The 27,010-nt window shown below is 33.3% G+C and overlaps 1 protein-coding gene across 13 annotated transcripts in view; it reads left to right on the top strand.

Moving 5' to 3' along the window:
• Positions 1-27,010, top strand: part of TBC1D5 (TBC1 domain family member 5) — a 584,223-nt gene that overhangs the window by 327,259 nt on the left and 229,954 nt on the right. For 12 of the 13 annotated variants that reach the window (XM_074405700.1, XM_074405701.1, XM_074405702.1 and 9 more), the window contains 4 exons: positions 4,762-4,850; positions 6,425-6,475; positions 6,568-6,637; positions 9,153-9,325. In XM_074405700.1, the coding sequence (XP_074261801.1) occupies positions 4,762-4,850; positions 6,425-6,475; positions 6,568-6,637; positions 9,153-9,325 (383 nt within the window). The remainder of the gene's footprint in view (positions 1-4,761; positions 4,851-6,424; positions 6,476-6,567; positions 6,638-9,152; positions 9,326-27,010) is intronic. The other variant, XM_074405708.1, reaches the window with a different exon arrangement.

Below are 27,010 nucleotides of genomic sequence, written 5' to 3'. Positions count from 1 at the left end.
ACTCCCTGTACATGTTTAAAATCTTACAGATTTTTTACAGAGAAATAATACCTTGGTGTAGAAGGACTGCATATTTAGCCAGATCAAATTTAAGAAAAAACCTTAAGTTTCATCACAAGCTGTTAAGGCTCTTATTTTGTACTAGGTGACACCCCGTTTAACATCGACCATATTGTTAATAGTTATGGGATTTTATTGAATTAATGAGACTGTTATCATGTAGTAGAATGTCTTGCTGAGTTAATTGAAATTGCAGAGATTATATAAATGGTATTAATGAACTTTGACTGCCTGATGCCTTAGCTTTAATAAAGACTGCTTGGTGGGCTAAATGAACACAGGCAGATAAAAGAACAGGTTCAATTTTGTGAACCTACAGGCTGTTGATGAAGAAAACTTTGTTACCTTTATTTTCAACTGGTATGAGTTTGGAGTGCAGTGACTACTAAAAATCTAGCAGAGATGAAAGCTTTTAAAGAGGCAGAAATGCTAACAATATAGGTGGAAGCAAAATACACATTTTGGGAAACAGAAGCATACTGTTAATACATAATTTTTTTATTATGCTTTATAAAACTTACAGCATATTGAATTCATGATTATTTCTGGTATTTCTCTTTTCTTTTAAAGATGTCTATGTAATTGCCATTTGTAAAGCAGGTTTTACTAATCTAAAATTGATAGCAAAATCAAAAATCTCTTTTAGGTATTTGGAAAAAAATCCCTAGTTTAGATGAAAGTCAAAATTGAACTTGTATAATAGTTTTAAGGATATTCAGAAGACTCTTAATTTCCATCCTGCCAGGAACACCTTTATTTGTTGATTTGAAATATGATTTAATGCTATTTCTTAAATATTGTTTTTACTCTGTGGATATATTAAGTGGTAGATATTTCCTTCATTCAGTCAACATATAGTGAGCACCTTCTTTGTGCTGGGCCTGTGGTAGGATCCAGATGTGTGTATACACACACACATGCACAAACACACACACTCACACACACTCTCACTCTCACAGTTGTATAGTGTCCATTCTTACCTGTGGTACAGTACTCCCTTAGGGCAAACAGTAGTTCACCATTACCTGCAGTTTCACTGTATGATGTTGCAGTTTCCCGTGGCCAACCATCATCCAAAAATAGTTGAATATAGTACAGTAATTTGAGAGAGAGACCACGATCACATAATATTGTTACACTGTATTGTTATAATTGTTCTGTTCTTACTATTAATTGTTGTTAATCGTAGTGTGCCTAATTTATAATCTTTAAATCATAATCTTAATACCTTTGTCATACACGTGTGTGTAAAAAAACAGCCTAGTATATGTAGTTTTCACTACTATTTATAGTTTTAGACATCCACTGGGAAGTTTTAGAATACATCTCCTGCACATACTGGGGGGCTACTGTACAGTCATTACTGTGCTCATTTTATTATTTTGTTCCTCTGTCTGTAGACTACAAGCTCCATCAAAATTAGGAACTTGCCCACTTTATTCACTTTTGTGTCTTAGCAAATATAGGCATTTATAATTTTTGCAATAAGTGAATGATTAATAATGTTTGAACAAATGTAGAATCTAGACAGAGTAGTGTCACAGAAACTAGAGGAAAGAGAACATTTACAGTTTTGAGTTTTGAAGATGTCTTTAGACAAGGACTCTTTCTTATAAACCATAACTTATTATAAAATATATTGTGGGTGAAAACACTCTTTCTTTCAAAAGGTCATCACCACTGACAGCAAAGAAAGAAAACCTCATGATAAACCTAATAACTATACAGTTTTGCAAATTTTTGGATTAGAAAATCTGATGTTCTTAAAAGTATTCTCCTCAAGTTGATTTTAATGCAATACCAATAAAAATTTTAATGTTTGTTTACCATTTTGTGTAACCTAAATGATAATGTAACAGACTGGAGTAAAAAAATAGAATAGTCAAGATGAATTTGAGGGAAAAAAAGGAGCAGAAAATAGAAAATAGTAGAATATTTTCAAGGTCAAATCTTTATAATAGCACAATTATTGTTAATAATATACAAACCAATGGATTACAATAGAAGCCTGGAAGAAACATCAGCTAAATATTCATTTTTAAACTAAGGATAGCATTTCAGAACTCTGGGGGAGGATGGGTTATTCAACTCATTGAAGATGGAATGATTATTCAGTAAATTGGTATAATTATTTTAGAGAAAAAATACTTATTTTCATGGCAAAAATTAAAATTATATCAGTTGAGCAAAGAATTAACTGAAGGAAAAAAGGAAATTGTGTTCTTACCTGATCTCAACATGGTGAAGGTCTTTATGGTCATGAAAGCAAAATAGAAAACATGAAGGATGATTTATGGTATTGGCTAAAGTTTATAATGTGGGTATGATATAAAACATATCATAGAAATTAAAGTAAGATTAATGATGGGCTGGGCGCAGTGGCTCATGCCTGTAATCCCAGCACTTTGGGAGGCCAAGGCGGGTGGATCACGAGGTCAAGAGATCGAGATCATCCTGGTCAACATGGTGAAACCCCGTCTCTACTAAAAATACAAAAAATTAGCTGGGCATGGTGGTGCGTGCCTGTAATCCCAGCTACTTGGGAGGCTGAGGCAGGAGAATTGCCTGAACCCAGGAGGCAGAGTTTGCGGTGAGCCGAGATCACACCATTGCACTCCAGCCTGGGTAACAAGAGCGAAACGCTGTCTCAAAAAAAAAAAAAAAAAGAAAAAAAAGAAAAGTTAAGACTAATGCTAACCAATGTAAAATGTTTGTGGCAAAAATTACAAAGCGTTAATATCTTTAAGTGGTATAGAACTAGTAGACATCACCAAGGAAAGGAAATACTTTATCAGGAGAAAATGAACAACTTATTAAGTAAACAGTCAATGAAACTTTGGGGTTCAGTCTTGCTAGCATTTAAATGAATTGTAACAATCTGACTGTGAAACATGACAAATTTTTTTTAAAACACTATGAATAAAGGTGAAGATGTGCGAGAGAGTGATTTATGTATTCTTCACTGAGGGAAATCTTTCTAGAGACAGCTTAATGGTATACATCATACCAGACTTTTAACACATATGTTTATTCCTTTACCTTGAAATTCTACTGCTAAGGACTTTAATCCTGAAGAATCATCAGAAATAGGCAAAAAAAGATCACTGCAAGGGTATCTATTGGAGTTTTAAATTTATTTCTTATGTTTTGTTTTTTGGCTGGCCTCCCTCTCTCCCTTTATCTTTTTTTGTTTGTTTGTTTTTGATTTTCCATACTTTTTTAAAAAATACAATCCTTATTTATTACTTTAATGGTTAAAATTTCTTTAACCAAGAATGGCACTTTCTTTTTTGACTAACTTTAGACTATTCCAAGAAATTAAACCCCTCATGATTTTTAAAGCAGAGTTAGCAATGCTTAATGTCATTTTTTTAGGTGTCTAACATGTTATTTAAAAGATTTTTTTTCAAGGTTTCTTTAATATGGAGATGGTTATCCATAAAGACTGAAACAAGATGTGGTAATTTGTCCTAAATCACAAGTAAATTGTCAATGAATCATATATTGTTTTGTAAAAATATAACTAAATCATTTTAATTCAAGGCTAGCAATAATTTGTATGTGAAATCTAAAAAAGTTAACTTGTATATTATCTTTGTGATAACAATTGGCTTTCTAAGAATAGTACAACACTACTAGACTGTGCAGAGGACTTTGTGACTGCCCATTGTAGGAAGTGTTCCCTGATTCTGCCAGCAAATTATCTCCTCTCTGCTTTCATATTTTATTTCCTCTAAAAGTGGTATTTTGTCTTGTTTTCTTAAAAAAAGAGCATCTCTAGTTACTAAGCAAAAGGAAAGTAGTAATTTGCTCACTTTATGAGACAGGAAAGATTATAATCTATTTTCACTTGCTGAAACATGTTTTTTGATGCTTAAAGGGGGAAGAAATCTCATTAGCAAAGGTAGCCATAATGTGGAATACCGTTATGTTACCACAATAGTGAATCCGTAGTGGATTTTTATAGTACCCTTTTAAGCACAGCTTAGCAACTAATAATATACCTTTTTGTGTCTATACCTATTCTTGGTGAAACCCAATATAAGGAGGAAAATCATGTTCATGAAATCATTAAATAAATTAAAATTTACCTTATTGTTGAAGTAGACAGGAAAAACTTATGGTAGTTTTCTGATTAAACGTGTTAAATCTTATTTTAACAAGTTTATTTTCTGTCATACGTTCTTAAGGTTGTTTCTTTTATTATCCAACATTTCTAGCTAGCTGACTTCAGCGCTTCCTAAATCTACAGACATCCTAATTTTGAGCCATTATATAATGAAAACATTGGATGTAATTTCCTTAGGTCTACAGTTCTTAGTTGCCCTTCTTACTGCAGATCTTAACACTGTAGCTCATGATTATAATTTGCATAAATGAAATTCATATTTATGAGTACAGATCTTGAAGCAACTGACAGGTGCAAGGTTGTCTACCATGCCAATTTATTGTTTGTCATGTCATTTAAAAGAGAACTACTCTCCATGTTTTAAAGAAGAATACCTGCTGTGGTTGAATTAGAATCAAATTCTAAAAGTAGATAAAAATCTCATCTTGCAGCTTTCCATTTTTATGTCTTTCTGTATAATGTGGAAATTTTGGTAGTGGGGATTGGTTTGAAGAAGTATTTAATTGAGGTTATACTGTCCACTAATGCACTCTGAGTATCCTCTCTTTATTTTTCTGGCTCTTTTATTTCAGGGCATGCATGAGCTGTTAGCACCTATAGTCTTTGTCCTTCATTGTGACCACCAAGCTTTTCTACATGCCAGTGAGTCTGCACAGCCCAGGCAAGTGTTTTGTGTGTGTGCACACGTGTGTGTGTGTGTGTGTGTGTGTGTGTGTGTTTATGAGCTCCATCTATTTTTTAGCCCCCACTGTAACCTTTGTTTTTAAAACATGAAAATCTTTTAAATGGAAGATACAAGTTGTATAGGTTGTAAACATTTGATTGTGTTTCATGTGGTTAATTGTTAATTCTACACAATAGTTGTAAGGCCAGTTTAGCTATGGGGCAAATTTGGAATCATAAATGTCTTTGAAAATTTTGATTCTTTGTCAAAAGAAGACATATAACGAATGGATCAAGAATTGAAAATTGTTGTTGTAATCGCAAAAGTACTAATGATTGATAATATTCATATATATCATCCTCTAATGATCCATTTTCAGTCCAAGCTGAGTAAGACTTTATGAGATTATTTCTCCTCACCAGGTATGACTCAGCTTAATACATAAGTAAGGGACAGCAGAGCCACAAAAAAACCTCAGTCTGTAAATAAACAAGATTGCTTCTCAAATTTTTAAGATATATTCATTTATTCTTTTCTGCAAATAACTTTTGTAATTGGATTTAACTTGGGCTAATTGTTAGAATTCACTTTTCTATCTTAAGATATCCTAACTTATGGGCCTTCAGAAAATAATTTTGGAAATGTAGGACTTAAGAATGTAAGGCTGCGTCCAAGAGTGTTCATCAGGCCAGCCCATCTATATGCAGTAAACAGAAAACTTGAAGTTAACATTTCACATATCTGACTATAAGATCTTTATTAATCAAATATAGCCATCCATTTTACTGAGCATATATTTAGGCCTTTGTTAAATTAACTTTTGTCTACTAGTTTATAAATTAGTATTTTCAAGTTTCTTTGAAGCTTTGTTAATTTTACTGAGTTTTTTGATCTTGACAGGAGTATAACCAAATGTTAATTGCTTTCACTTCAGTTATTCTAAAATATAAACATGAAGTTAGTAGATCCTGTTTTAATGCCCATTTTTAAAAAACGTGTGAATATATGCTTCAGATTGGAGCTGTTTAAAAAAATGCGCATGTAGAATATAATTTACAAGAAGGTACAGGTGATTGAAAATAGCTTTTATATGAGTTGGACATGCTTCCTCAACTGATTCAATCTGTAAAAAGCAAAATAAATGCTTAAGAGGTGTTCTCACTGATAAATTGATGTTAAAATGAAAATAAAAGTTAAAGAAAAGAAATCAATGTTTTGATATTGCATATTTGACCAGTAAGTGTATTTTTGTTGTTTTGAACAAGTGACAGATTGTGGATTGATTGATTATTCTAGATGAATCATAGTCAAGGAATATATTGTCACATTGTATATGTGTTATTTGGAATAGTTAGGTAGTTCATTGTGGCATAGACAAGGCAGCTAATTTGTTTTTGATCTTTACAGAAAGCATATAATTTGTTAATGGCATTGCTCTTTTCTTATAAAAAGGCTAATTTTTTTCATTTGCACATGATATGAAAGTTATCAGTGTAGAATAAGGGAAACTCTGCATCTACTTCAATTATTTAAAAATTATACATTTTGATTGCTTGTATTGCTTTTTTAAGTGAGGAAATGAAAACTCTCTTGAACCCTGAGTATCTGGAACATGATGCCTAGTAAGTACAAAATCTTTGTTTGTTTTATTTTTTTATACCATCGTTATTCTAATGAAAGTTTAACATAACATATTACTTTGTTTTATTTTTAGTGCAATGTTCTCACAACTTATGGAAACTGCTGAACCTTGGTTTTCAACTTTTGAGCATGATGGTCAAAAGGTAAATCTTATAGTACAGATGTTTTCAGTATATTCGATGGAGCAAATGCCTTCAGTAAATAATGACATGTGAGGCCGGGCGCGGTGGCTCAAGCCTGTAATCCCAGCACTTTGGGAGGCCAAGGCGGGCAGATCACGAGGTCAAGAGATTGAGACCATCCTGGTCAACATGGTGAAACCCCGTCTCTACTAAAAATACAAAAAAATCAACTGGGCATGGTGGTGCGTGCCTGTAATCCCAGCTACTCAGGAGGCTGAGGCAGGAGAATTGCCTGAACCCAGGAGGCGGAGGTTGCGGTGAGCCGAGATCGCACCATTGCACTCCAGCCTGGGTAACAAGAGCGAAACTCCGTCTCAAAAAAAAAAAATAATGACATGTAACCAAAGAATAGTACATAGCCATTATTATTGCTACAACCAAATGAAATTATCTATGGAGTAAGATTGAGCCTGGGGATCTAAGTATATTTCTAATCATACTGGCAGATACACAAAGGCAATATAAAATTTTCATATAAATGCATTGTGTGTCTGTATATTAAGCAGCATCAGTGCTTAGTTATGAAATTATATAATCTTTCTCCTGCTACCCTAGTGAGTTGGTATACCATTATTATGGAAATGCATAAGTGAAACCTGTATCAAATAGGTTGTTTTGCTTTTACTAGTGTGTTGCTATTGAACTCATACATTTAACATCAATATCCTTTACTCTTAATTTCTCTTATTCTTATTTTTAACTATATTTTTAATTTTTATATAATTCACAAAGCATAACACGTACCTATTAAACTTTTAATGGTTTCTAGTATATTTACAGGGTTAGACAAACATTCTTGCTCTCTAATTCCAAAACATTTTTTGTTCACCCAAAAAGGAAACTCCATGTCCATTAACAATCGGTCTCCATTTCCCTATTCCTGCAGGACCCTTACATCACTAATATACTTTCTGTCTCTATGGACTTGCTGATTCTGATATTTCATAATAAGTGGAATCATAACATACTGCCTTTTATGACTGACTCCTTTCACTTAGCATAATGTTTTCAGTGTTCATGTTGTGGCATTTACCAATATTTAGTTTCTTTTTATGCCTGAATAATATTGCATTATATAGCTATACCACATTTTGTTTGTCCATACGTCAATCGATGGACATTTGGGCTATTTTCACTTTTGGCTATTGTGAAAAACTTTGAACATTTATATACAAGATTTGTGTGAACATGTTTTCATTTCTTTTATTTCATACCTAGGAGTAGAATTGCTGAGTTAACTATATTTTTAAAGTAACCTACATGCTATCTTAGTGATCATTATGGTTGTCTCATTATATTACATAATATTGGAAAAATCACAAATACTTCTGGCTATGGATACTGTTAAAGATATTTGGCATATTGTTTTCAGTATGTTTCATTTCTTTTATATTGGTGTCATTGATTGCATTCTGGTTAGAAATCATTATTACTCAGTCACTTGATTCCAGTTCTTAAAAAATGAAATAAGCAATTGATATTTTTCATGCCTTTGGCCAGCTCAGAGGTTGGCATCCTACTGCCTGTAGGCCAGATTTGGCCTACCATCTGTTTTTGCACATCTTAAGAGTTAAGAATGGTTTTTACATTTTTAAATGGTTAGAAAACTATCAAAAGATGAATAGTATTTTGTAACATGCAAAAGGAATATGAAATTTAAGTTTCCATGCCCTTAAATAAAATGTTTCGGAACACAGCCATTTCTATTTGTTTACTTGTTGCCTGTGGCTGCATGGTCATTACAGTGGCAGAATTGCAGCACAGACTGTATGACTTGTAAAACATAAAATATTTACTCTCTGGCTCTTTACAGGGTAAGTTTGTTGACCCCTACACCAGGTGATAAAGTGTTTCTTCACATACCAATATATTATGTTCTAAAAGGGTTGCTGAAGGTAAAAGCTACTGTACGCATATTTGGCAAACTACTCTATATTCTTGGAATAATAACCTTTTGTTCTTGGCAAGTGATGTGACGAAGTCATAGACTTACATGAACGACAGAATTTTGAGCAGAGTATTTGAACACATATAAACATTGATCATTTCTTATAGTGGTCATTTTGTATTTTATCACGGAGTCACAGTGTGAGAAACTCAGTGACTAAACTGTGAGGGTTATCAGTTCTTAGTTTTACCTAATTGTATTGCAATTACTGAGTCAGTTTTATAAAAGTGGCTAAGACAACACAAAGAAAGACATTGATTTTATCAAGGAACGTAATAGATGTGACTTTTGAACATTCATGTTAATTACTTGCATATATGAATGAATAAATATGTTCCTAAAAAGCATTTCTAGTGAATCCCTTTATCATCATCCTATTTTAATTCTTTCATGGTGCTATCACCTTTTTTTAAGAATGAATGGTAGGCAGAAAATAAGGCTTCTTGTTTAAACTGTCATGGATAAAGAATGACATTCATATATTTATTTCATATTTAAATAATACATGTTCAATTTTTCTGTTTTTAGGGGAGAGAAACACTGATGACTCCTATTCCCTTTGCTAGACCACAAGATTTAGGGCCAACAATTGCTATTGTTACTAAAGTCAACCAGATCCAGGATCATCTACTGAAGAAGCATGATATTGAGCTTTACATGCACTTAAACAGACTAGAAATTGCACCACAGATATACGGATTGTAAGTATTAAAATTTTGTTTGTTTGTTTTTTGGTGTTTTTTTGGTTTTTGTTTGTTTGTTTGTTTTGTTTTTGAGACAAAGTCTCACTCTTTCACCTATGCCAGAGCAGTGGTGTGATCTTGGCTCACTGCAACTTCTGCCCCTTGGGCTCAAGTGAATCTTCCACCTCTGCCTACCAAGTAGCTGATACCACAGACACATGACACCACGCCTAGCTAAGTTTTATATTTTTGGTAGATGGGGTTTCACCATGTTGGCCGAGTTCCCCCTGAACGCCTGAGCTTGCCTCTGCCTCCCAAAGGGCTGGGATTACAGGTATGAGCCATTGCGCCTGGCCTAAAGTTTAAATTGCAACTACATCTGATTATATAGTAGTTTCTAGTGATATGTTAGTTTCTATGTGTCTCGGATCCTTAAAAGTGAAAATAGCAACTGTTCCAGCTCCATTTTATTTCACGTCTCTTTTCTGTTTCTATGTGCATGCTCAATGTTTATTACTTTCACCTGTGTATGGTATCACATCTAATACTCCCTGTAATACCAACCCTGTAAATTGGGTATTATTCCCCTATTAGAGATGAAGAAGCTAAGGCTCAGATTTAGTTTACATGTATTGCCCAGTGAAATCATAACTCAAAACCATAATTATTTAGGATTGGCTACATAATTTGCAGAGCCAAGTCCAAAAGAAAGATGTAGGGCCCCTTTGAAAAAATTAGTAAGAATTTCAAGCTGGTAACAGCAAATCATTAAACTGCTTTCTCAGATTACATTCCAAGAAGTTGCATGAGTCATACATGCATGGAGCTAGCCCCAAATCCTAACAATACTATTAAGATGTTCATTTTTTTTTTTTATTGTATCATCGTTTGCTCTACCCTGAGAGATAGATTCCTATAAGTAAGATAGATGCTTCTCTCAGGGACTATTACGTATTTTTTTCAGCCATATAACTTCTGTAACATGTCATAGCAGAACAGGGAGATGGTCACTCCTTAGGGATGTGCGTGTGTGTGTGTGTGTGTGTGTGTGTTTTCAGTGGCTTATAAAGTGTGTATACAAGTTAGAAAAATATGATTTTAGTAAATATGAATTATCTATGTAGTGCTATATACGAAAGGGTTCTTTATATTTAAGTAATAGAACATTTACATCTAGTGTTAGGCAGTTTCTTGGTAGATACTTAATGTAAAGCTTGACTCTCCATTAGGTACAACATGCAAAATTGAGACAGTTTTTTATTGAGTTGTACATAGTAGATGCTCAGTAAATGTGAATTTGTTATTTGAATTGCAAAGCATCTCAAAAAAATCACCTAAAGCAGAGGCTGTTTATTTAACCCAGAAAAGAGAATAAATGAGTGTTTTATTTATGTTCTCATTTTACGCATAGTCTTTCACAAATAATAACTTTGAGCTGTTTCTCTTCTAAAAAGCCCTGAACTGTGACTGAAGAAGTCTGCTTTTCTGTTTTAATGCTGCCTGTTTTCCTTTCTCTTATCTTGACCTCATGATTGAGAGCAGCTTCATTATTCCCAGTGGAAATGAGAAAATTGTGTGCAACATGTGGTATTGGGCAGCAATGCAGGTTATTAATGAATTGCTGTGCACACTTTAAAGTCTAATATGTTTGTTATTAGACATAAAAATTTATTTTGAAATAGCTAGTAATAAAGTTAGGAGTTAAATTTTATATTCCTCTCCACTGTACAGTCAAAGAATTGATATACTCAAATACAAAAGCACATTTTACCCCCTCAGAAATTTCTTGCTAAGGTCCAGAAATTGGTTTTCAATATTAGGGAAAGAAATTGATGTTGAACATGTGTATCATTTCTTTGAAATGCTATACAATTTTTTTTGCCTTTTTGCCAAAACTGTTGCTTTATGTTGCAGCGGTGATGGTATAGGCTTGGGTGCAATAGTTTATAACCAGGGTGTTTCTGTTTCATTTTCAGATGTTTCCTTCAGTTAGTTTCAGGGGTTAGTTTTATCTTTATCATAATAATTTATAGAATTTCTTTGACATCTTGATCAGTACCTTCCCATTAAAATTGCATGATCCATGGCATAATTGCTCTTAATCTTTCCAACGTTATCAGCAATACTGAAAATACCAGGACTTAACAATAATTATAGTTGCCTCATTTAGCTCACTATTTTTAATAGAATTGCATAGATATTATTTTTTAAAATATGTATTTTTTAATCTTTGAAGAATAGATCACTCATGGTCTTAATTGGCCCGTATTACATTTTGTAGTGCAAGGATTTTATTTACCTATTTCACATATTAATTTGGTTTTGTTACTACTGTTTATGGAGCACATGAAAGGCCAAAGTGTTTGAATTTTCTTATATCCCTAAGCTGTACTGCCATCTGTACTAACTATCTGTATATTTTCTATTAATGACTGTTAGAAACCTCAGGTCAAAAAATACTATAAGCCAGGCATGGTAGCACATGCCTGTAATCCCACCCTACTCAGGAGTCTGAGGCAGGAGGATTGCTTGAGCCCAGGAGTTCAAGTCCAGCCTGGGCAACATAGCAAGACCCCCATCTCCAGTAATAACAATAATAATGATGATAATAATAATACTGACATTAGAAGCGTAGCCCCTGAAATAAAACAGCCTTTGTTTTTTCATCTGTAAAATGGAAATTAAAAATAATGGTACCTACTTCATAGGGTGCCTGTGAGAATTAAATCATAATATACAAAAAGCATAGTGCTCAGTGTGTAGTATACATTTAATATATGTTTTGACATGCTTTTATTATCATTATTTGTCATTACCATTACTTAATTAGAATATCATGGCTATGTCAATATGATGTCCTGTGTAAATCATTAGCCCTTCCAACTCTGACTTTTTTTTTTTCTTTTCACTAAAGTCTATGTACTTCTCTTACCCGGAAACTTAAAATAGCTGTCTTTTGGACCAGTGCTTTCTAAAATGATGCTATAGAAGTTGGGAGTAAATTTTTATAAATGATCATATAGTTTGGCACAATAATATTATATTCTAGAATTTAATAAATACTGTAGTTTTATATTTCATAGAAATGAAGTAAAATATTTTGTTCTGTATCACACAAATATATTAACCCAACTAATTGCTGTGCTACTGTTTATATCTATTGTAAGAAAGTTGTTAATTGAGTTTTACATTCAAAATTAAAACTTGAAAATATAGTCAGTGGTTTGAGTAAATATCACCAAGGGCCAGATGTTAAATAATCAATTTTTAGTTTATGAAACTGCTTTCTTGGATCACATAATAATTCATCGTTGTGTCATCTAAAGTGTGCCAGATATTTTATAGAATTTTGGTTTTCAAACAAAACAAGTACTTTCTTGTAAAGTAAAATAATTCAAGAAAATTACAATTTACAGTAAAAGTGAAAAAAATTTTAATTAAAAAATAGAAAATAAAAATAAACTATTAGAAATTATAGTAAAACTGTTAATAATGAATGAGTCAATGGCAAATGTTATCAATACCAACAGCTCATATGGAAAGAGGAGTAAATCATAAATATATACTTACATGGGGGAAAAGTGTTAGTAAGATTAAATTAAGCCCCATGTAGAGTCTAGATTCCTGATTTTAGTCAAAATTTTTTACAGTTGCATGGGATATCAAATTACTTAAATCTGGTCTGTCTTATGGTCATAATTGTCATTAAGAAAAATTTTGCAATTATTTTTAAAACCAGTTCTTCCAAGAGAATATATGTTAATATCTCCTGAGGTGGAAGATGTGCCATAAGTATCCACATTTGCTACATTTTGCTAATACATGTACTTAACAAAATTAGAATTAATGAATAGTATAAAAATATTAATTGCACTAAAATTGGGTAATCTTATTTTATATTGGATTATCTTAATATTACATAAATTGATGACATTTATCTTGACATATAAGTCCATATGAAATCTTGAATAGTATGTAATAGCTGGTTTATTTAATCTTATTTATATATTTAGCTGTATTATCTTCTGGATAATTAAAAATTTTTTTGTTAGCAAATGTTAAATCAATTGACTGCCTATATTTTAGGTTAAGTAAAATTAATCTGCAATTAAATGGTCAGCATAAATGATTTTATAAAATAATACATCCTAAAGGTAATTTATACTGTTTTTCATTAATTTTATGAAAATTCCTTCTGTTGCATATAGAATGAAGTTTCTCTTACTATAATTCAAATAAATAATTAACATCTTTTTTTTTTTTTTGAGCTGGAGTTTTGCTCTGTTGCCCAGGCTGGTGTGCAGTGGCACGATCTTGACTCACTGCAGCTTCTGCCTCCTGGGTTCAAGCAGTCCTCCTGCCTCAGCCTTCTGAGTAGCTAGGATAATAGGTACCTAACCACCACACCTGGCTAATTTTTGTATTTTCAGTAGAGATGGGGTTTTGCTACATTCGACAGGGTGGTTTCAAACTCCTGACCTCCAGTGATCTGCCCACCTGGGCTTCCCAAAGTGCTGGGATTACAGGTGTGAGCCACCGTGCCCAGCCTAATAAACATCTTGAGTTGTCTTTTGTTTGCCAATTATTGATTGGTATTGGACTTTAAAAAATCAGGTTCTATAAACCTGTTCATACATACTGACCAATTTCCAAAATAAAATATTGACTGCATCATTTCCAGCTTTCCAAGGCAGTTTTTTTAAGAGTCATTTTTGTGCTATTTGTTAGTATGAGCATAAGATTGTTTTGTGATTTTATCACTTGGGAATTATGTTTGTACAAAAGCATTAAAATATTTGTGTTATGGTTCTATCACTGATCACACATCATGTTGTGAATTCAAAAGACTAAATTAGAGCAGATTTATATAGAGATTCAATACTACAATATTCTTTTTTTATAAAGAGACTAAAATTTGAAGTTTAACAGCTTTGGTAAGTTAGAATAACTGTTTTATGATCACCTTTAAATATATTGAATCTGTAAATTTTTTGCTACATTTCATACTTCGATATAAATAGAGTACATAATAGGCATCTGTGGGATATGCAATTAATGTCACTTTTGAGGAAAGACCCTCATAACACGCTTGGGCTTTGGCACTGTTAAATTATGAGCTCTTTACAACACTCATGGGATAAATTCCATATCCCCCAAATGCTTATTATACATCTTCCATGTCTATTTTCTATTATCTGGATTAGCAGTTGTTTTGCTGTGCAGTTTATTGTAATTTAATTGGGGAGATTCTTGGTTATTGATTAATAATCTGCCAAATTTTTGATATAATTTTAAAATATATCATAGTATATTGGTTCTAACACATCACAGTGTAATTATGTTGAATGTCAAGTTTTTAAAAAATCTATATTTGAAGTATAAACATATTGATAAAGTAACTCTCAGTGATCAGAAGCCAGTGTAAATTACTCACCTTAAAAATTATCTCTCTCAACAGTTTAAGAACTTCCTAAACAAGTTAATGATTGAGATATTACTTTCTTTTCAATGAGCTTTATATCGTATATTAAACATAATACCTGAAATATGAAGGATTAGAAAGTGATGATCCAATGATAGCTTGCTTTCATACACTGCTGAATATTTTCCCATAATTATTCTTTTTCAGAAAGTTGGGGTTTTCTTTCTTCTACATGAAGAATTTTCACTGATTAAGAATTATGGGGAAGAATAATTAAATATTTGAAATAATGACTCATAATTTATTATATTGATTATTTCATAAGGGCTAGGCGTTGTTCTAAAGGCTTTATCTTTTTAAAAAATTTTTAAATTTTCTTTCTTTTTTTTTTTAAAGATGGGGTTTCACCATGATGGCCAGACTGGTCTTGAACTCCTGACCTCAGGTGATCCACCCACCTCGGCCTCCCAAAGTGCTAGGATTACAGGTGTGAGCCACTGCACCTGGCCCTTTTTAAAAATTTTTCTTGTTGGGGGGTCTCACTTTGTCATCCAGGCTGCAGTGCAGTGGTATGATCTCAGCTCACTGCAGCCTCCACCTCCCAGGCTCAAGGGATCCTCCCACTTCAGCCTCCTGAGTAGCTGGGACCACAGGCACCTGTCACCATGCCCAGCTAATTTTTTGTATTTTTGGTAAAGACAGGGTTTCACCGTGTTTCCTAGGTTGGTGTTGAATTCCTATGCTCAGGTGATCTGCCTGCCTTGGCCTTTCAAAGTGCTGAGATTACAGGTGTGAGCCACCAGACCTGGCCAAAAGCCTTTATCTTATTTAACCTAATAATGTATAGGAATAGGTACTTTTATTATCCCCATTTTGTTGATGAGGAAATGAAGGATTAAAAAGGCTTATTTAAATAGCCACCAAGAAGCTGAGGCTTTGAACTCTTGAGCTTATATTGACAGTTTAATTTGACTAAGACTATAAGTGTGGTAGAAAGCTGAGGCACCAAAGGATTTATGTGTCATATTGGACCATGATCCAAATTCAGCTTCGCCAGACACCAAAGACCCAGGCTGGGAACAAGGCCCAGAATCAGAGGGGTCTTGTTAGTACTGATTAGAAACCAGTCTTTTAAGGAAGGAATAGAAGACCAAGGGCACTGGAGAGCCTGAGGTCCATAGCCATGCCCCAAATCAGCAGTAAATGAGCTCCAAATCTTTCATATAGGATATGCCAGCAGCATAAAATAATAAGCCATAGTCTAAGGCTTAAATTTCCTTGTTGAGGTCCAATTCTGGCCTTATTTAAGTCAGATTGCTAGATAAAAATATAAGAAAGCTTTGGGATGGGGATCTGCTACTTCAGTCTTAAACTTGACCTACAAAGAAAGAGTTAATTGATGAAGTGGGAAAAACAACCTTTACTGGCAAAGTGACTGTGTATTTTAGCCTGGCGAAAGGGCAAGAAAGAAAGGTTGTGCTGAGTTATGCATACACTTGCTTAGGAAAGGTACCATCACCCATATGCCTTTCTAGATGAAAATATACTTTTCCCACCAAGAGGTGAAAAAAAATCAGTAATTCAACCAAGAGGAAAGCTGAGTTACGCATACACTTGCTTAGGAAAGGTACCATCATCCACGTTCCTTTCCAGATGAAAATATGCTTTTCCCACTGAGAGGTGAACAAAAATCAATAATTCAAGCAAGAGGCCTACTGGAAAGCAATGTAACCACTAAGATACGATTAAGTCTAAATAACTGAAAGCTATTGTCAAAAATAATCATATCAACAGCAGTGAAAATAATTTAAATCATCATGTATCTTAAATATACTTAATTCTAGTGAATAAAGAGGGAAGAAAGTATAGATGTTTACATAATTCATCAGTACACATGAAATATATTATTGATATTTCTAATCACTAAGTAAATGTTTTTAAAAATGCTCCTAAAAAGATGTCTATACAATAGAATTCTGATGATTAAATGAGAAAAACCATGCAGAGTACAATACCTGGCACATTGTAAGCACTCAGTAAATGTTCGTTGTTAATAACTTTTATATGCTCAGTGCAAAATTCCTGGCTCATAATAAGACTCATAATATATAAGAAGTAGCAATAAGAAGAATAACGAAAGAAAACAAGATTATTTACAAAGGAAGCATAAAAGAGGATGACAAAACTATCAAACATTAGTTATGGTACTGTACATAAATGCTTTAAACTTAACTCATAAAAGGCAAAAAAAAAAAATTTTTTTTTTTTTTGAAGCGGAGTTTCACTTGTTACCCAGGCTAGAGTGCAATGGCATGATCTCGGCTCACCGCAACCTCCGCCTCCTGGGTTCAGGCAATTCTCCTGTCTCAGCCTCCAGAGTAGCTGGGATTACAGGCATGTGCCACCATGCCCAGCTACTTTTTTGTATTTTTAGTAGAGACAGGGTTTCACCATGTTGACCAGAATGGTCTCGATCACTTGACCTCATGATCCACCCGCCTCGGCCTCCCAAAGTGTTGGGATTACAGGCTTGAGTCACCGTGCCTGGCCCAAAAGGCAAAAATTCTTGACTGGCTTTAAAGATAATATCCAACTATATACTTCTTGGAAGAGGCAGCTAAAATATAGATAGCTTGGTAAAAGGATTACAGGGACAGCAACTGTAATATCAAGAGAATATACTTCAAAGTAAAAGCATTGAAAGAAATATATATTCATAAAACATTCAATTCTTTGTAGACATGCAATAGCCTTGAATTATGGTATGTAAAATTCATGACAGCAAGGAATTTGTCTGTCTTACTCATTAATATATCTCAAATGCCTCCCTAAACTGAACCTCACATATAGTAAACATTTAGCAAATAATTTTCCAGTACATGAGTGGATGGATGAATGGAAAGGAAAGAAAAACGGAAAGAAAGATCACAAACCAGTAATACAAGGATATGATTATTCCAAATACGATATGGTGAAAATTTTGTTCCTATTTTAAGAAACATCAAGTAATAAAAAACAATTACAACTCCAAATAATTAGTAGAAAACATACATGGATAGCCTATCTTCCCATGACAATAAATTTTGTAAGAGTATCAATGAAAGACATTCTAGAGGGTAAGCTGGAAGTTTGACTACCTCAAAATTTTATTCCAGGGTTGGGGGTGGTGGTGCTACCTGATTCTTGTATTGTTCTTTGGTCTATTGAACTCTGTTAAATTAAGAAAAAATATCAGTCCTATAAAATTAAATGCCAGTTTTTCTCTATGATTTTTAAATTAGTTTAAAATTTTTAACTTACAAAAATAATATAAAGAATAAACTACAAATATTTACTTTTTATATGTAAAGAGTCCTAAATTTGGTAAGAAACTACTAATCCATTAAGTAGAAAAGTAGAATGAACCAACAAATTATAGGGAAAAATTAACAATGGCCAGCACATATAGTGAAAATTTTCAGCTATTCAAACATTTAAGAAAACAGAAATTAGGTGGCTCCATGCTTATAATCCCAGCACTTTGAGAGGTGTGGTGGGAAGATATCTTGAGGCCAGGAGTTCGAGATCAGCCTGGACAAGGTTGCCAGACCCTGTCTCTACCAAAAAAATTTGGTAGAGAGAGACAGAGAAAGAAAAAATTAGCCAGGCATGGTGGTGTATACTTGTAGCTCCAGTGACTTGGGAGTAGGCATTTTCTCTGAAAAATGAAAGGAAAGAAATACAAATTAAATAGCATAATATGATTTTCATTTAGATTGATAAAGATTAAATTGTGCTCAATATTGCTATCATCATAGGAGGCAATTCTGACCAATTGGGTTCTTTAACTCTTACTTTTAAGCATATAAACATATTAAGTGCATCAGTAGAATAATAGTCTGTGTATAAATATGTTTATCACAGTGTTTTTTATGACATGAAATGAGAAATACATTTCCATTAATTGGGGAAATAATAATAGGGGAAACATGCCAAGAACATGGAAAAAAGAAAAGTAAAACTCAAAAGCAGAAGGCAGGAAATAATAAATACAAGTTAAAACTAATAACATTGAAAATAGTAGTAGAGAAAATAAATGAAATAAGCTGTTTCTTTGAAAAGGTCAGTTAAATTGACAGACACTAGCAGGACTGACAGGAAAAAACAAGGGAGAAAGGAAATGAATATGGCTATAAAAGGGGACAGGAACAATCCTTGTGGTAATAGAACATTTCTGAGTTTTAACTGTATCAGTGTCCATATCATGGTACTGACATTGCACTACAGTTTTGCATTGGGGGAAAGTACTGGATACTGAGGAGCTCTTTGTATTATTTTTTAACAACTGCATGTTAACATAAAATTATCTGAAAATATAAAGTTTAATTAAAATAATGTCAGGGCCTTGTGCAGTAGCTCATGCCCATAATCCCAGCACTTTGGGAGGCTGAGGTGGGCAAATCACCTGAGGTCAAGAGTTCAAGACAAGTCTGGCCAACATGGTAAAACCCTGTCTTTATTAAACGTACAAAAATTAGCCGTGTGATGTGACACATGCCTGTAATCACAGCTACTTGGAAGGCTGAGGCATGAGAATCACTTAAACCCAGGAGGTGGAGGTTGCAGTGAGCCGAGATGGTGCCATTGCACTCCAGCCTGGACGGCAGAGTGAGACTCAAAAAAGAAAAAAGAAAAAGTGTCCCTCTATGTGTCTTACATCTTTTGGTCTTTTTGAATAAATTGGAGTTATTTCTTGGTATTGAGTATTGACAGTTTTTTAATGTATTCTGGATACAAGTCCATTGTCAGATTCAAGATTTGCATTTGCAAATGTCTCCCAATCTGAAACTTGTCATTTCATTTCTCATAAGTGTCTTTCATAAAGCAAACACTTAATTTTGTTGCAACGTAATTTATCAACTGTTTCTTTAATGGAGATTGTTTTTGGCGTCACATATAAGAACTCTCCGCCTAATCGAAGTTATACACATTATGTTTTATGTTTCAGTGTTATATATTATATTTATATGATATATAAATATATATAGATCTATAAATATATATAAATATATATAATATATTTTATATTTATATATAAATCTATATATATAAATATCTATATAGAGATCTATATATAAAATATATATAAATATAAATATATATATTTATATATTTATATAAATATAGATCTATAAATATATATAGATCTATAAATATATTTATAGATAAATATATTTCTATATATTTAATATACATTTATATATTATATTTAGGTCTGTGATTTATTTTGACTTAATTTTTATTTAAAGTAAAAGGTATTGATCAACTTTTTTCTTCTTAAAATATAACTATCCAGTTATTTCAGAACCATTTGTGGAAAGACTATCATTTCTCCATTGAATTGCATTTACACCTTTGTTGAAGATAAGTTAGTTTTATCTGGCTACAAGTTTATCAATAAAATGGATCTTTTCAGAGAACCAGTTTTAGGTTTGATTAATTTTATCTCCCTCTCTCTTATTTCTTTCTATTTTTAAGTGTCATTAGTTGCAGCTCTTATCCTTTTACTTACCTTGGGTTTATTTTCTTCTTCTCTTTCAAGTTGTTTAAGGTAGGAGGAGCAACTTTAATATCAAGAGAATATACTTCAAAGTAAAAGCATTGAAAGAAATAGAGAATATCCTTGTATATTCATAAAACATTCAATTCTTCATAGACATACAGTAGCCTTGAAGTTTGGTATGTAGAATCCATGACTAAAGTCAAAAATCCAAAGATTGTTGACTTCAGACCTTTCTTCTTCTTATGTATGTTCTTATTGCTCTGTTACTTCCTAAGCGCTGGTTTAGTTTCATCTCTAACATTTTGATTGGTACATTTTTATTTTTCTTCAGCTCAAGATATTTTAAATTTTTCTTTAAGGCTTCTTTTTTGTACCATGGGTTATTTAGATGTGTGTTGCTTCATTTCCAAATATTGGGGGATTATTCAGATATCTTTTAAGAATTTATTATTAAATTCCATTGTGATCCAAGAACATGATTTTTATATCATTTTTTTAAAAGCCTGTTTTTTAGCCGTAAATATGGTGTAGCTTGATGCATAGTTCTTGTGCACATGAAAAGATTGTTTATTCTACTGTTGCTGAATGGAATGTTCTATAAACATCAGATCTAATTGGTTGATTATATTGGTTAGGTCTTCAGTGTATTTGCTTTTTTTCTGTTTGCTTGGTGTGTCTCCAGCTATAATTGTAAATTTTTAAATTTCGTAATCTATGTGGGATTAATAATGAAACATTCAATATTTTTACCCAATGCAAATAGCACAGTTAAAAAAAATATTTATGATAGGCAACTCAGCTTTTGCTTTCGTGTTTTTGTTTACTGGTTCTTTTCACACACAGGAAATATCATTCCAGGCACCTGAATAGTTACGTGGAGACTTGATTGTAAACCTTTTAAATATAATGGACATATGAAGTTTGGGAAGCCAGTAATTTCCAGTATGATCTTGGTATGCTCTATCCAAGGGACTATCACATATATTTTTAGAAATGCAGCTTTTGCCGGGCGCGGTGGCTCAAGCCTGTAATCCCAGCACTTTGGGAGGCCGAGGCAGGTGGATCACGATTTCGAGAGTTCGAGACCATCCTGGTCAACATGGTGAAACCCCGTCTCTACTAAAAATACAAAAAATCAGCTGGGCATGGTGGCGTGTGCCTGTAATCCCAGCTACTCAGGAGGCTGAGGCAGGAGAATTGCCTGAACCCAGGAGGCGGAGGTTGCGGTGAGCCGAGATCGTGCCATTGCACTCCAGCCTGGGTAACAAGAGAGAAACTCCGTCTCAAAAAAAAAAAAAAAAAAAAAAAGAAATGCAGTTTTTAACATAGACCAGGATGTCTCTCTTTGTTCCTTCCAATAATGATGCCCACAGTTTGAAATCTCTTTCAATTATATGGCTTGTTTAACTGGTGTTTTGGAACCCAGTTAATATATGGGACGAATAAAAACAACCAAAAAATAAGCGATGTCATATTTATTCAGCATATTTGAATAGCTTTAATACTTCCAAAATACTTAGCTTCTAATGAGAAATATTTACAATGAGTTTTAAAATGCTTCCAAATATATAACATAAGGAAATTTGTATCATTTTTAACTCTGCTACTGAAAATTTATTTTTAAATTTGTATTTATTAGAACAGTTCATTAAAGATTACCATGTGTAATATAGTTTCTAAATTTTTGTAAATAAGTGATTAAATTCATAGTTTAAAAAATATGTATTTCTAAATAAGAATAACGATGATTGAAACACAAAATATGCTAGATACCTGAGAAATATTGATGTGCTGAAACTGATAGGTTAAAATAGTTCATAATAAACATACCGTCACATCAGCTATATATGCCATTCCAGGTATATATATAAAAAGGTACTAAAAATCCTTTCTTTTGGTTGTATATCTTAAACAACACAACACTTCGCCAATCCCGGTATTAAAATCACTAAACAGATTTGATCAACTTCAAGTTATATAAGCATTCTCTAAGAAAACCTGATAAAACTGTGACTTTACAGTTTTGATTCTTGGAATGTAAGTATACAGGAAAAACAAATGTTTAATATTACCCCAAAACTTTATAATTACAAAATACCATGTAACAAGGGTCAGGAAAAATAAAACTTTCCCAGAAATATATTTAGTCACAGTCGTTTTTAAATCACAGTAAAACAAAGGAATGCCTTCTTTAAGCTATGTGGTTTAATAACAGTGATAATACTTTAAAACTGGCATTGCCTTCTGGTCTGATAGTTAGCAGAATACATTCAGATTGGAAGGAAAGTTATTTCTACCCTCCAATCAAAACTGTGGATTGCAAAGCTTGAAGGAGAATTTTTCAGGACTTACTAGGAAATAATAGTTAAATGTGAGTAAAAAGTCCTAAAGTTAATCTTTAATATTCAGATTGCTCTCCTTCATTTCTTATCCTTGGATTTTTTTTATTTCGTGGGTCTCTGTTTTTCTATTCTCCAACTCTTTCAATAACCAAGTAACCCAGAGGCAAATTGAATATCTAGAGCTAATTGCTCTAATAAGCTCCTTTCTCTTGGCCATATGGTAATTTATGTATGATATTATATTCCATTATTAAGTATACTTGGTAATTAAGCTAACCTGTATCACTTATACTAGTGCTTATACATTGTGTGTCTTTGATAGGTCTGTGACCAGACTTAAGTTTCTACCCTCATTTTTGATCTTGAGAGACTGCTTAGTATGTGTGAGCCTATTTATGGAAACAATGAGGACTTCAAACATGCCTGTAAAGGCAACTTTTCTAGATAAGCGTCTCCTGACTAGCTTTTAAGATACTTGAGATCGGCCGGGTGTGGTGGCTCACGCCTGTAATCCAAGCACTTTGGAAGCCAAGGCGGGCGGATCACCTGAGGTCGGGTGTTCAAGACCAGCCTGACCAATATGGTGAAACCCCGTCTTTAAAAAAAAAAAAAAAAAAGATATTTGAGATCACCAGTATGCATCCTGTGTGACAATTCTAAGATATTTTTCTGGCTTTTGTAAAACTATTTTAAGGACAGAGTTTTACCACTATAATTTTATCTGACCCACAATAGCAAGATGGAATCCTGTCTTCTCAGTATTACTTCTTTTCTGACCTAAATGTAAGAAAAATGATGGAACTTGCTTAGTAAAGAGAACCTTTCATAATGTCATAAGATGCTTTGACACAAGACTGCTGAATCAATTAGGAAAAATAGTCATTTATTACACTCTATTATAAAAGATAAGAATTCTTCAGCCAACAAACCCTAAGAAAAACTTTCTCTTTCACTAACTGGAGATACAGATGAAATACTGGTGGAACATACTGCTTTTTGCTGCTGCTTTTTGCTTTTGACTACATTTGATCCTTTATATGTTTATTTCCTCAAATTTCTTATTTTTTAGTTTAAAATAGCTTTGTAAAATTTAAATGCAGAAAAAAATTTGTTATAATCATATAGTAAGTCTGGCATATATATGTATTTGGTTTCTAAAAATTTCTTTCATTAAAATTTGCTTTCTCTATAAAAATGTTTTTATTTTCATTTTACACCAATCATTGTTAGATATTTTGTATGATTTTTATAGACTTTTTATACCAGTGTACCACCTGCAAAGGTTCTGATTATGACTTAAATTGTAAATAGTATGTAAGGTGTAAAAAATCACAGGTTTAAAAATAATTTAATTAAAATTAAATATTGTACTACATGGAATTTGTTAGACAAAATATACCTTTTAAAACATTTTAATTTAGAATTTGTAATCACTTTAATAGATACAAGCCCTAAGCGGCATCAGAAACGATAACAAAATGAGTAGGACTGAGATAAAAAGAACGGGTTATAAGCTGAGAGATTGCACTATGCTGAGTAGATTCAGCTTTTATTATTAATGAGAACCTCTGACCTAATTATGTCAATGGGAGGGACCTAAACAATTAAAAATCGTGCTATTAAGACAGTGAACATTGTGGACCCTATCAGAATTTAGCCCAGGCAGTGACACTGAAAATAACCAGAAATCTAGTTTCTCTAGCTAACCAGGTTCCAAGCATGAAGATGATAAATTTCTCCAACTGGAGTGGGTTGTGGGGGAAGGTACAGAGCTACAAATACATTTTAATGGACAGAATTTTATTCTGTTGTTGCTTGGTATATATTACAGGTTTAGTTCATTTGAATTATAGTTTGTAATTAATAGGATTTTGTTTTAAAACAAGAAATATGCAGAGAAATGTAATGTTTATAATGTATGTTTTCTGTACCTATTCTTTCAATTGCTGAGCTTTTCATTCATTGCAACCAAGAATTTCATCTTGTCTCCTATTCAGTGAAAAGTAACAGAAAAGTTAAGCGAAAATCAGATCAAGAGTACTGCCTTTATAGGTGCCACGTGGAGTTCTTATTTGCAAATCACTTAAAACAGTGCCTGTTGCATAGGAAATGCTTCCTATATATTTATTAAGCACATCTGTTTCATATGACGAATAATGTCACTTTCTCAAAGTGAAAATTAATCAGAGTTTTTTTGTTTTGTTTTGTTTTTGTAGAGATGTCACTCCCCATATGCCAAATGCCTCTTACTCTGGTCTTACTCTGGCTTAGGCCATCTGTAAGTAACTCCCTTTTCTCTACCTGGATCACCTTTAGGTAGGAAGAGTGCCTCTGCTTCTTTGTATTTATGACAACAGTGCCAACTCCTGTCATGGTTTTCATTTTTGACTTTTCACTCCCACTCTTTGTGGAAAATACAGTTTTAAAATGATAGTAAAAGTAATTAGTTATCTAATTATCCTTTTCAGTGGATTGTATTGCTGATGGCAGAGAGGAAGCACTTCCTTTCTCTGAGTGCTGCCCAGATTGGTCTGACAGGCTTTGTCCTGACTCAGCTCCACCACCATGGCTTTCTGCCTGTGCGCTTATTTCTTGTTTTTTACCCCTCCTTCTTGTATCCTCTTCTTCACTTGCCCCTTACTACGTTCGCACCTCTGACCAATGCTTTCCGCTGGTGGTGAGACATAATGCAGGAAGAGAAGCAAAAGGAAGAGAGGCAAAATAAAACATGGGAAGAGTTTTTTAAGGTTGGTAGCCAGGCATTCAAATCATTTATTATGAATGTATATAGTCTCACAATTTTTTTTTTTTATCGTGAAACAGTGATTATCTCCCCTCAACCCCTATTTTTAAAAACTATTTAAAGAACTCTGAAGAAAGGTTTGATTTTCCTGTACCAAATCTATAGTCATAGATCATCTTGCCTCCCAAGGTCTGCATTCTAGAAGAAAGTCCCAAGAGAATGGGAGACAGCTCACCATACCCAGGATCTGCATTTCAGAACTAAAGGTGGTGTCTGCACAACTACCTGACTGATCCCAGCCATTTTCTGACCCATATATGATTGGCCTCTTTGCCCGTGGTTGCTGCCCACCCTATTCTTGTTGCTCAGAAGTTTGGCTCTTCACCTAGATGTTCTTCGATTTCTAAGTTTTCACAATAATGGAAATTTAAGTAAGCTGATATCTCTTTTAAAAATTTATTTAGTTTATGCTTTTTTTACCTGAATTCATTAATTTTATTTTAATTTTTTCCAGTTTAATGGTTCTTTAAAAATAGAACTGTTCATGTCATTATTGAGTGAGCAGATACTTAGTAAGCAGCTGCTGATATCAAGCATTATGTTTTGTGTTAGGATCACTTGGGTATCTGGATAACTATAGATTAGAGCAGAGAACAGTCTTCTTAGAAGGCTAAATAACACTCAGTAGAAAGAATTTGGGGGGCATGTCTTGAGAAGAGTTTGCAAAGTAGATGGTTTAGAATTAGGTGAGCATGCTTTCACCCTGGTATTTCAGCAAAAGCTCAATAGTTCCCAGCCATCAGAAATTTTATGGATGGGTATCCTTATTATAAATGAGAGATTGGACTAGATGGCACATAAAGTTCCTTGCAACTTTTGTTTTTTTGGGACGGGGTCTTGCTCTGTCGCCAAGCTGGAGTGCAGTGGCGCAATCTCGGCTCACTGCAACCTCCACCGCCTGGGCTCAAGTGATTCCCCTGCCTCGGCCTCCTGAGTAGGTGGGACTACAGGTGCATGCCACCACACCCGGCTAATTTTTTGTATTTTAGTAGAGATGGGGTTTCACCATGTTGGCCAGGATGATCTTGATCTTCTGACCTCGTGATCCGCCCGCCTTAACTTCTGAAAGCACTGGGATGAACCACTGTGCCCAGTTGTTTCTTGCAAATTTAAAGTTGCACATCTTTGAAAATAACACAATGACTAGCTTTGTTCCCATTAAAAAACCAAACCAAAGATTTTAACCCACAATACTCTTTTTGAAACCAGCATATTGGTGCTTTTAATATTGAGAATGATTATGGTTTTTCTAAAGCATGCTCACTGTTAACAGTTACACATGTATTTTAATTTAGCATTATTACTCAACATACTTCTGGAATTTTCTATCTGGAATTGCTTCATTACTAGCATGGAGCCACATTAGAAACCTGTTTTATAGCTATAAAATCAAAGAACATTTTGATCTCGAAAAGTATTTCATAACCTTATTTCTCACATTGTTCATTCACTACATTTGGCTCTAATTAGAAATGGTAGTTACTTGCATGAGTAAAACTTGCCCTTAAAACGCAGTACTCAGCCTCTTTAGGAATTTTTAAAAAAACAAAAACAAAACCCTACCATGGCCTCTGAATTAATCATTTCATGTATA

The sequence above is a fragment of the Saimiri boliviensis genome, chromosome 9, assembly GCF_048565385.1.
Source record: "Saimiri boliviensis isolate mSaiBol1 chromosome 9, mSaiBol1.pri, whole genome shotgun sequence".
NCBI classification, from domain to species: Eukaryota; Metazoa; Chordata; class Mammalia; order Primates; family Cebidae; genus Saimiri; species Saimiri boliviensis.
Note: the sequence above shows the minus strand (reverse complement) of the source record. Positions and strands in the feature narration are given on the sequence as shown.